General features: G+C 38.4%; 1 protein-coding gene across 1 annotated transcript; it reads right to left on the reverse strand.

Annotated features, from left to right (window-relative positions):
• Positions 1 to 3,951: 3,951 nt before the first annotated feature.
• Positions 3,952 to 11,656, reverse strand: LOC103065830 (apovitellenin-1-like). The gene is made up of 4 exons (XM_007435873.3): positions 11,558 to 11,656; positions 10,229 to 10,335; positions 5,533 to 5,695; positions 3,952 to 4,396 (listed from the first exon to the last, which is right to left on the reverse strand). Exons 2-4 carry the CDS (start codon positions 10,287 to 10,289, stop codon positions 4,291 to 4,293), a joined length of 330 nt encoding a protein of 109 aa, XP_007435935.1. The 5' UTR covers positions 10,290 to 10,335; positions 11,558 to 11,656; the 3' UTR covers positions 3,952 to 4,290.
• Positions 11,657 to 11,913: the final 257 nt, after the last annotated feature.

Here is an 11,913-nt window from a genome sequence, read left to right on the forward strand (position 1 = left end):
GGACCAGGAACACTAAAGCCATACTTGAAAAACACACCTAGTGCTCTTTTCAAAAGAGTGCTCAACCTGTGCAAACAAGAATTCTGACAAGCACTTTCTTATGTTGCCTACTTCCATTGTGCTTTTTCTTTAAGCAGTCATCCAGGACTTATCTTATTATTATAAAGCACAGATGGCCTGAAATGGGAACTGGGAAACTTAGTAGCATTGGATGGAGTCATAACCCAAAGTGGGCAGTCAGTCCACTATCACACATACAGCATGTATGCATGCACACACACACACAGTTCAAACTGACCCAAGGTAGCGTGGGATAGCATACTGTATTGATTGTGAAAACACACTAGCAAAAGAAACATCACATATTTCTATGTTGCTTAACAAAGGCAATCGTTAATTATGAAAGCAATTGAGAGATACTATTAACATTTTACATGGTTACAATCACTTACAATCACTTCACTTATAAACTTATTTGTTTATAAGCGATGGTTCTGTCTTTTCAGTGTGGTTAAGCTGCACTATCTGAAACTGAAATCTACTAAAGCAAATTCTATATATGGGCTTATTTACACATTCCCATGGTATAGGCTTCTTTTTGTCATGTCCTAGCAGTGATTATAGGTGCTGCCCTAGGACCACAAGTTCTGGGCCCCAAAATCCAGACAAACAATAGATGGCAACAAAGAAATACAGAGAACTGTAACTTTGATCATCTGCATGTTTGCAGTTCGGATGTACCAGCCCCAGCAGTTGCATTTTGGCTTCCCTAAGAGGCAGTTTGCAGTTTGATCAGGACATGAGCTGCAAAGTGGAAGTCTGAAATACTCACTGGCAATTTATGAGCAAGATCTTTAAACACAAACATATATTGGGCATTGTTTCTGCATACAGATCTGTATCATAAGAAAAGTAAGAGTGATTGTTTTTGTGAAGTGCTTGATTGCTATGCTGCCAAGCATAGCTGGAGAAATGTCCTCGTATCCTAAGATCCTGAGGCCATGTTTCCCTTAGCTGTGAGATGCCCAAGTTGGGAGGGCTTAACTGGAGACCACCTCTTGCCAACAAACAAAAGTCAGGAGGGAGTAAAAGACTTTGGCTCTCATTTGATGAGATGGGAATTTCAGGGAAGAAATGCAAAACCTCTTATGCAGTTTCATTTCTATAATAAGAAATTAAATGATCTGAACAATATTTTACTGTGAACTGGACTTTAAAACATGGCTGCTATTATTATTATTATTATTATTATTATTATTATTATTATTATTCACATTTATATTCTGTCCAACTCCCAGTGACTGATTTAAAAGATTAAAACAAGACAATGAAAACAACAAATAAAACAAAAAAGGTAGAGATGGCAGAATAACAAATTGGGTAGAAACAAAAGAAAACAACCTAGGTTAAAAGGAGCTTCAGTCATCCTCACCAAAGGCCTGGGTGAGCCAGGTTTTCAGGCTCCTTCAAAACACCAGCAAGGTGGAGGCTGTTCAGATCTCATGGGGAACTTCATTCCAGAGGCCAGGCACTGCTGCAGAGAAGGCGAGCTTCCTGGGTCCTGATATTGACATTGCTTAATTGAAGGGACCTGGAGCAGGTCAAGAAAAGCTGTTTGCCAGCCCTAAAATTAATGATTAACTTAACTGTCCCCTTGACTATTTTGACCATGGGTAATCCTAGGCCTTGGCTATATTGAAAACATATGATTTAAAACGAAACCTATTTTGAGTGTTTGAAAGAAATAAAGCTCTAATGAAGTTATATTTTTGGAATTATTTTTTTAAAAAACAGCACCTTAAATGCAGGAAAAAATACCTTTTAAAGCTACAGCCTGCTTTTTTTTTTTTTTTTTGCCTCTTCTGAAAGTTAAATATATACATATAATTTTGTATAAATTTTGAAAATTTAACTGGACACACACACTTCCAGCAAGCAATGAAAAAATTGAACATTCCAGACAAGCACTAGTTTGAGCTTTTCTGAAGGAAAATAAAAATAAAAATGGTTAAACTCCTGTGTGTAAAGTTTTAACTACAGATTTGCAACTGAGAAGAGGCAGATTTTCACAACTGCAGAGCATATTCTACATGAAGAGGTTAGTTACATGTCACTTAGTAAAGGGGGCATTGTATATATATCCTGAGATGTCTGGGCAAAGGCTGCATTTGATTTTGACTTTTAAAGTCCTGTGTGCTTTTTAAAAATTATTTTTCTAAGTAATGACTAAAAACTAAAATACATGCAGCATATATGAATTAAAGGCTTATTTTCCCACATTAGATGCAGTGGCTATTTTGCTGCAGAAAAAGAACTTACACAGTAGCCTTAAACTCCAACAGTACATATTAAACATCCTTTAAAAGACATTTTATCTACGAAGCAGTCTTTGAATGAAGGGTGGAATGTGTAACAAATAAATAAACTTTTGACAGTGTGTTTTGAGTTGCACTGTCCCTTCCGTACCTCCCAACCTACTGAGCACGAAGGACAGGGAGGTGTCAATAGAAATTTCCTCTGTTCCCTCTTTATCTCTCACTCTGACTCATCCACGTATCCTCTCTGCCCCACAAAAAGACAGCCCACTAGCACTTTCTCAAAGACCATCATGTACAATACAAGGCTTCACCTGCCTGGCCCACTGCAAAGGCAACTTCTGGTCTTTTCTTGCTTTGCACCCAAAGTAGAGTTTTTTTTACTTCTGCTGGCACAAGTGGTACCGTGCGGTCTGCCCACTGCACTTCATTTCAAACGCTTCTGCTCCAACAGGCCACTGTGTGCTGTGGCAGGGATGTCTCTGATCCTCCAGTCATTGGATACTGCCCTCCATGACCGTTTATGGAGTGCCTGATCCCTTGTGAAGGAATCTTTCCCTGCTGGACCAATGAAACACTGAACTTTTTAAAAAAATAGGTTCACCAGTGGACTGGTGAATGGCTGGATCTTTTTTAACAAGTTCACTGGTAGACTGGTGAAATGATGGTTTGTTCTTTCTTAGATAACATTGACAAGAGTTCTGTCAGTTTCTCCTCCTAGCCTAAGTGACAAGAAAAACAAAATAGTGGGTCCCCCACTCATTCACTGAGGGGCATGCTAGACAGGAAAGCATCAAGTACAAGGGGGAGTCAACAGAGGGAGTGTCAGAAGCTTTGCAATCAATTAACCATCCTGCTAGTTTACTTGCTTCGTTTCTGCCAACACAAGAGAAAGGGGGGGGGGGGGAGAGCTAGAAGTTGAACCGTTAGGTGCAGATGGGCTGTTATTTGTTTCTCAGGAATGCCCAAGGTTATACCAGTGTGAGACCAGGAGAGACCCGGTGATAGGTGCAAGAAAGACTATGGGCTGGAAGGGGGGAGGTGAAAGGGGAAAGGTGTTAAAATTAAGTTTGGCGTGCACGGGCTTTTAGTTTCAGCAATGTTTTAGAACTGTGCACTAGTCCTCAAATGACTTCTTCTCTGAACCTACATCAGTTTCAGTGGGAGTTCCTTTCATTGGGAACTAAGCCTTGCAGATTCTTATAGGGAGACTCATACAAAAATCTATCAATAGAAATCACATGCCCTTAATGACCTGCCCCTGGATAGAAAAGTGATTGGTGCTTGCTTTCTTGTCAAGAACAGGAGGAATTGATCAATTGGGGGCCATGATAACCTATGTCTGGACGATCGCATTGCCAAAGCTGGGATACAAATTGAAATCTGGACATTAATTTAATCGTTTAGCATGAGAGACAAGTACATTAAGGCTGCTGTGCAGAAGAGCCTTGAGTCTGCTCTTTCTCCGTGAAGCTGCTCATCACAGGAAGCTGTGTTTCTAGCTCACTTACACTCTGACTCCCTGCCTGACAGAATGTAATGAGCTAGGAAGTAGGCACTGCCTATTTTCTCTTTGTATTTCCAGAGGGATAGCCATTTGCTCTTTTGCAACAGTCAACAAAGCATTGATAATACCTTAAGGTTGGCAGATTTATTTAGCATAGCCATGGATAAACTTTCATGGACCACATTGCATGAAATGTTTGCCATAACTGGAAAGGACGTGCACATACACACACAAACACAGGAGTCAAGTGTTAATGAAATGAGTTAAGTGTTCTATTGTGATTATTTCCAATAGAAGAAACAAGTAATATTTGTTATTAAAAAAACCCTTTATAATTTATTCTTGCTGAACGTAGGTTATTCACTCCCCCAGCATCTTCTGGCAAGAACTGCCTTTACAGCACTGATTTTTTTTAATCTCTTGTATATTCAAAAACGCAAGGAAATATTTCACAGATTCATGAAGGTGTTATTGCTGTGCTGATTCTTTCAATTCTTCCCATAATGCATATAATTTTGCCATGAATTGTTCAGCCAGTACGTTGATTTTAGCTGTTTCTTTTATCAGGAAGTTCCTGCCATAAAGAGATACCTATGTTAGTGAGTTTAGAATGACAGTGGCATATCTGTTAACAAAATGACTATCTGAAAGATGTTCTAAAATTGCCCTGTACAATAAACTTCCGTTATCTGATGCCTTACAGATGTACTAATTTACATATATCTATTTCTTCTTTGGCTGATTGAGCAGCATATTGAAATCTAAAAAAGGAAGGGACTCTAAAACATGGAGGTGTAGCAGCAACAAGATTGCAAGAGGGTCGACAGCACGATTACTATAAATACTCAGGTCTGCTATGGCTCCGAAAGCACGTAATGATGGTGGTGATCTTCCTATCATGGCTGCTGCTTTTCCTCCATCCTGTGGCTGTCTATATAAGCACAAACCAAATTGCAAGGGATGGTGGCAGAGCCCAGTGATTGGGAAAGGGTAGTTACGCTGTTGCAGAAACAGGAGTCAATAGAAGGTGGCACATCCCATTCCCCAACTATATCCTTGCCATGGTCATGGCAGTGACCATGCCAAAGTCCCACACACTGTGAAAATAGCAAGGTTTGTGTTGGGAAAAGATGGAAAACCCACTTTTACATTGGATCAGATAATCCAAAGTTAGGTGGCCTTGAATGGAGATGAGATGAGGGCTGCATCATGAGGATGGAAGCTTAAAAAATGGTTAGTGAAGTGTCTTCAAGCCAAAATTAGGGAGAGATGTGGATGTGCCCTAAGAAAAGTAATTGGTTAATAAGAGGAGCAGCAAAAGCCTTTTGCTGCTTGAGGCCAATATAGTTCATAGAACCACCCATAGTTCTATATGCAGAAATCAGTCAGCTGATTTTTTATTTTAATATTAATATTGTTTCAGTGTTGGGGAAAGGGCAGTTTTTTTGCCACATCTTTGGGCTGCAGGTAGGCTTAATCGAGCAAAGCAGAGCAGGCTATGTAGCACCCACAACTCTGTCACCCCACATCTCACTGCCACGTATGGCTTCTCCATATCCACCAACTGTGTCAAGCAGTTTGCTCTGCCAAATGGTTTATTGGCCCTGCAGCTGGTTTACTCCCTTACTCTCAGTCTTGCCTTTCATGCCAATCCATGCAATTCCACAAATGACCTAGGAAGCTGAGGATGGCAATCTTCACCTGACATACCTTGTTTCAAGAATAGCTGGTGTCTGGACAACATTAACCAAATACTCAGCCACTTTAGGTGACACTTTGTTTACTAACTCATATACATTTAATGCAATTGTATCAGGAATAATCATCCAATCACGACGAATATGCCTCTTTGAGATGGCTTTGGCATCAGTTTCTGGAAAAGAGAAAAGTAAAAATTAAAAACTCATCTGTGTATAATTTAGCATCTATTGGAAAGCTAATATTTTCCAAGAATTCCAGTACTAAGGTATATAACCTCTGATATATTTAGGCAAATATATGCATGTTTATCTTTCTACAGTTTTGATTTGATCCTTATGCAGTATGGATTGAGAGAATTATATATCCAATTTGCTACTACAGTACTGCAATAACTGAGAAGCAGTTTGGTGGCATGCGTACATCTATTTTTACACCCCATCAGAATGGATGCAGAAATGTTTTAAGTTTGATTATGTTAATAGCAGAATCTTGATTATTTGTCTGTAAAATGGGATGAAAATGGCTTATTTCTCAAAGCTAATCTGGCTGAGCTAACAATTGTGCAGCATTTTGCAAATTTTACTGATATGCAAATTAATACAACATTTAATTAGGTCTGTAAGCAATTGAGCAAACTTTTACTGCAAATTAAAAATTGCATCCTGTAAACTTCCCCAAATCAATCAAGTGTATCAGTCAATCAGATAAGAAAGCAATAAACATGTAACAAAATCTTGACTAGAACTAAAAATTCATTTGGATCCTTCATTCTGTGAAACTTTGCAGCAATAATCAACATCATTTTGATGAAAATAAATAAATGAAACATGTCCCATTTTTCAGAACATTAAATTCTTCAAAGATATAATACAATAAACTTAAAATAAAAACAAGTGAAATTGTTTTTCCCTGCCTATTGAAAAGCTGTCTATCAGGGTCAGTGCATTTTCCTAAAAAGAAATTGACTTCTGAGCAATGAGATGTACGATTCTACAGCAAGAAATGAGAAAAGGAGCTCATGATGGGTGGACTTCCTGAAAAGGAGATACTAAAATCACAATTGCAAACGATTCTAATAAGAAGGAAAAGAAAGAGGGGGAGGAGGATAGCAGACACATTCATATTGTGAAAAGCACACTTCAAATCTAATATTCACCATTGGCCAATCCAAATGACAGAAATTTAGCATCTGAGATGAATACACACATTTATCTCAGACAGGGGCTTTGCTGCCTAGATGTACCCAAATTCCCCAAAATCTCTCTAGAGAGGAAGAAGCTTTGTTCCAGTGAAAACCAGAGGCAGATCTTGGAGAAACAGAGCACAAAGCTGTCTGCCAAGATGGACAGAAGGAAACAGCTACCTTTGTTTTCCTCCAACATCTGATTAAACTGGAATTTCCAGGAAAAAGGAATTTCCAGGTAACGGTTGGAACAGACAGAGCTTCAGTTCCTGGGCTGTCTACTCTCTACAGCAATGTTTCTCAATCTTTGCAACTTTAAGAGGTATGGACTTCATCTCCCAGAATTCCCAGGAACAGGAACAAACATTCTAGCAAAGAACTGTTTTAACAATTTTTATTTATTTTTAATTTTTTCTGTATGGTACAATTGTCCCTAATTTTTCTGTACAATTTAAGGAAAATATTGTTTATTGAGAATTTTCAGAGAATGTACTAATTTTGGATGCTGTTCTAGCCTGTTCACAGCAAGTTGCTTTTTATTTTGTAACAGTTTGGTGCCATCTTGTGGTCTGCAGAATCCCTATATTTACTTTTATATGCTCTTTTCCTGTTCCATTTGTTTGTAGTTGCTGAATTCTCAGATTGGAACAGCACTGTAATTGATCTTTTCTGACATTAATTACCTGCATTCTAATAGTAAAAGCTACCATGAGTTTTTCTACCATTTTATTTTTCTTTTTCCTGTACAGGTAGTCCTCAACCATTCTTTTAACGACTGTTCAAAGTTATGATGGCACTGAAAAAAGTGATTTACGACCAGTCCTTGCACTTATGACCATCGCAGCATCTCCACGGTCATGTGATCAAAATTCAGGTGCTTGGCACCCGGGATGTATTTATGATGGTTGAGTCCTGGGATCACATGTATTCATGATGGCAGAGTCCTGCGATCACATGATCACCATTTGCAACCTTCCCAGGGGGCTTCCAATAAGCAAAGTCAGTGGGGGAAGCCAGATTCGCTTAACAACAGCATGATTCGCTTAATGACTGCAGCAAAAAATGTCATAAAATTGGGCATGACTTACTTAATGACTGCATCACTTAGTGATGGAAATTTGGTTCCCTATTGTGGTCATAAGTCAAGGACTACCTGTACTTTGTGAGATTATCTAAATCCTTTTTAGGGTGTGGTGCTGAAACTGGATCAGGTTTCAAGAAGGGCAATAAGAATGATCAAGGGACTACAAACTATATCTCTGTGAAGAGAGATAGGAGCAACTGGTAATATTTTGCTTAGAAAATAGAAGAGTAATGGGGGGATATGGTAGTGTTCTTCAAATACCTGATGTTAGAAGAACGTCAAAGCCTACTTTCCACTATTTCAGAATGCAGGAAATACAGATTCTGAATGAATGTTAAAGAAATTTCTAATAGTAATATTAGTTTGCCAGAGTACCAGCTAGAGAAATTATAAGCTTCCCTTATCTGTGTGTATTTAAGTGAAGCCTAGATGGTCATTTGTTGGGGATGCTTTAATTTGGATTCCTGTACAGGGCAAGGGTGCTGACTTAATGGCCTAAATGTCCCCTTCCAACACCATAATTGTATGGTAATAATCATGTCTGGATAATTTGATTTTTAAAATAATATTTAGTCACATGACTAGACCTATTGCTAGAACAAAGTTCAAGCTATTTCTTGATTAATGCAAAATACAGCATTGATACTGATCACCCCTTTTTCTGAGAAGAGCCTTATTTAGTTCATCAGTAGCTACAGTTGTGTGAAAAAGAACGTATGCCCTCTTTGAGTTCTATGGTTTTACGTATCAGGACATAATAAAAATCATCTGGTCCTTAGCAGTTCTCAAAAGTGGGTAAATACAACCTCAGATGAACAACAACACATGACATATTACACCATGTCATCATTTATTTTACAAAAAGAAAGCCAAAATGGAGAAGCCATGTGTGAAAAACTAAGTACACCTTATGATTCAATGGCTTGTAGAACCACCTTTAGCAGCAATGACTTGAAGTAATTGTTTTCTGTATGACTTTATCAGTCTCTCACATCATTGTGGAGGAATTTTGGCCCAATCTTCTTTACAACATTGCTTCAGTTCATTGAGGTTTGCAGGCATTTGTTTATGCACAGCTCTCTTGAGGTCCCACCACAGCATTTCAATAGGGTTGAGGTCTGAACTGTGACTGGGCCATTGTAACACCTTGATTCTTTTCTTCTTCAGCTATTCTGTTGTAGATTTGCTGGTGTGCTTGGGATCATTGTCTTGTTGCATGACCCAATGTTGGCCAAGCTTTAGCTGTCGGACAGATGGCCTCATGTTTGACTCTAGAAGACTTTGGTATACAGAGGGGTTCATGGTCAACTCAATGACTGCAAGGTGCCCAGGTCCTGTGGTTGCAAAACAAGCCCAAATCATCACACACACCCCACCATCATGCTTGATTGTTGGTATGAGATGTTTGTGCTGATATGCTGTGTTTGGTTTTCACCAAACGTGGCACTGTGCATTCTGGCCAGACATCTCCACTTTGGTCTCATCTGTCCAAAGGACAGTGTTCCAGAAGTCTTGTGATTTGTTCAGATGCAACTTTGCAAACCTAAGCTGTGCTGCCATGTTTTTAGAAAGAAGAGGCTTTCTCCTGGCAACACTTCCAAACAAACCATAATGGTTCAGTCTTTTTCTAATTGTACTGTCGTGAACCTTAACATTTAACATGCTAACTGAGGCCTGTAGAGTCTGAGGTGTAACTCTTGGATTTTTTTCAATTTCTCTGAGCATTGTATGGTCTGGCCTTGGGGTGAATTTGCTGGGACATCCACTCCTGGGAAGACTGGCAACTGTCTTGAATGTTTTCCACTTGTGAATAATTTTCCTCACTGTAGAATGATGGACTTCAAATTGTTTGGAAATGGCCATATAACCCTTCCCAGATTGATGAGCAGCAACAGTTGCTTCTCTAAGATCATTGCTAATGTCTTTACTCTTTGGCATTATGTTAACATACACCTCAATGCTCAAGACCAACAAAATCCTAAAACTTCAGCTTTTATAGAGGTAGTCACACTTGCTGATGATCCATTGATCAAGGGCATTTGATTAGCAGCACCTGGCTGCTACTTAGCTTCTTCATACCTGTGGAAGCAGTAAGGGTGTACTTAGTTTTTTACACATGGCTTCTCCATTTTGGCTTTCTTTTTGTAAAACAAATGATGACATGGTGTAATATGTCATGTGTTGTTGTTCATCTGAGGTCATATTTACCTACTTTTGAGAACTGCTAAGGACCAGATGATTTTTATTATGTCCTGATACATAAAACCATAGAACTCAAAGAGGGTGTACTTTCTTTTTCACATGACTGTAAGTATAGCAACAACAATAAATCACATACATTCCACACTTAATACTAGGACTTAACTTTAACTGAAGGCTGGGGCAAGCAGATATTGAGCAAGCAAAACAACTATGAATGGAAGGATCCTAGATCTTACCAGTCATCATATTTCCAAGGAAAAGGATAAGAGCAATAGATAATGGTTTGAGCTGGAGCATAATTCAATCAGTTTCGGTAGAGGCTGATAAATAGTTTTGCAGAGTTCTGGAAAAGAAATGTTAATGCTTTGCTATTTCATAAGGATAATATAACATCATGATCTATCCATAGGCAATACAGAGGCCAGTACTTTATTGAAACAAGAAAGTGCAATTTTGTATTATCTTCCCACCATTCAAATTATATCCATTGATATATATTCTGTTTCCTCGCAATTTACACTGGAACCTAGGTGCTTCTTTCCATTTGTACTAGCTGCTGATTTATACCACAGTCATAATATATATTGGAGGAAAATGGACTTCCAGTTTGTTTATAGTCTTGCACATTATTATTCAGCAATAAAATCTCTATGTTCTATGCTGCTTAGGGTTAAGACTGTCTATCAATTCTGCTAGAGTATAGGAAATAATGTTCTCTAAACATCTACAACATTTAGGAGGTTAAACTGTAAGGTATAAGGCAAATTAGTGAGACTTCCACTATTGTTTGTTGATTTCCCAACTACTATAATAATTTAAAGGAGAGCTTCCATAATACTGATTGCAGCACAGTTAAATAATAGATATGACATCTCTACCATATAAATTCATACTGTGGTTAAATTACTTTTGTTGCATCTATTTTGAAAAACACCAGCAAATAAAATACTTGAAGCACTTGAAAGCCTAGTATACTTACTATGCTAAAAGCTTTATTATTTTTTTTTACAAGAAGCTACTTCATCAGATACACGAACTATTTCAAGTTTTTCTCCTGTAAAATCATGATTCTGGAAGGGGGAAAAGTTGGTTGCAATAAGGGTTAAGGGAAGTGAAATGTAAAACTCATGGATGGTAATACATGTTTTGTATTCAGCTAATATTACTGTACCTTACTTATTTCTCCAAGTAGGCCAAAAGACTATATAAGCTGTTCCCCAATTTTATCATCTTAACAATCCTATGAGGTGTTATAGAGCACAACTGTTGGCTTCAGATCACATAACAATGTGTGGGATTGAAAGGTTATCTTAACCTACTGTAGTTCTGATTGAAGTGCTATATCCCAGGTTTCAGATACATCATAACTCAAACTGAGTATTTGGGATTATTGTTGCCATTCTGTTCTCTCCCCCACCCCCACCCCCACCCCCCACCCCCCATTGTGAACAAGATGGGGCATCCAAGTAAATAGAATTGAATGTCAGAGTTCAGTTTAAAGTTCCATTTGTTAACTCTATTCACTTGACATACTCCATTTACTCAGAGCTAGAATTGTCACCTACCTCTTCACTGGCTGCTGTCACTTCTGATTCTGAAATATCAGCGGTCTCCCAGTCCTAATATAGTTGCACTCAAGAGGATGTAGGTTTTGGTTTGTTTCACATCTGCTCTTTCACAATAGACAGAGATAGTTAAACCTCAACAAAAGTACTGTTGGACTTGAAAAGGTGCCAAAAAGCTCAATCGAATCAGGATATTGGAAAAGTAACTCACCTTTGGGGGTGGGGGGAGTTTTCAGGTTAGAAAAAGAGTAAGAAGGGGCATGCCAGAGGTAAATAAACTTTTGCCTGGTGTAGGAAGAACAGGGAAAAGATTATTACTTGGTTATTACCCCCTTCTCTTTCTTAATATTAAAATC

This window comes from Python bivittatus, unplaced genomic scaffold, assembly GCF_059951505.1.
Source record: "Python bivittatus isolate LINGU-HERP-01145 unplaced genomic scaffold, Pbiv_v1 ctg000340_np1212, whole genome shotgun sequence".
Classification (NCBI taxonomy): domain Eukaryota; kingdom Metazoa; phylum Chordata; class Lepidosauria; order Squamata; family Pythonidae; genus Python; species Python bivittatus.

Excerpts from the sequence above, each read along its gene's own strand:
- LOC103065830 (XM_007435873.3), bottom strand. The coding sequence starts at position 10,289 with ATGCTCCAGCTCAAACCATTATCTATTGCTCTTATCCTTTTCCTTGGA. Across the intron at positions 5,696-10,228 it reads CCTTGGAAATATGATGACTG|AAACTGATGCCAAAGCCATC; the intron begins GTAAGATCTAGG and ends TCTCTTTTCCAG. Across the intron at positions 4,397-5,532 it reads CCAGCTATTCTTGAAACAAG|GAACTTCCTGATAAAAGAAA; the intron begins GTATGTCAGGTG and ends TCTTTATGGCAG.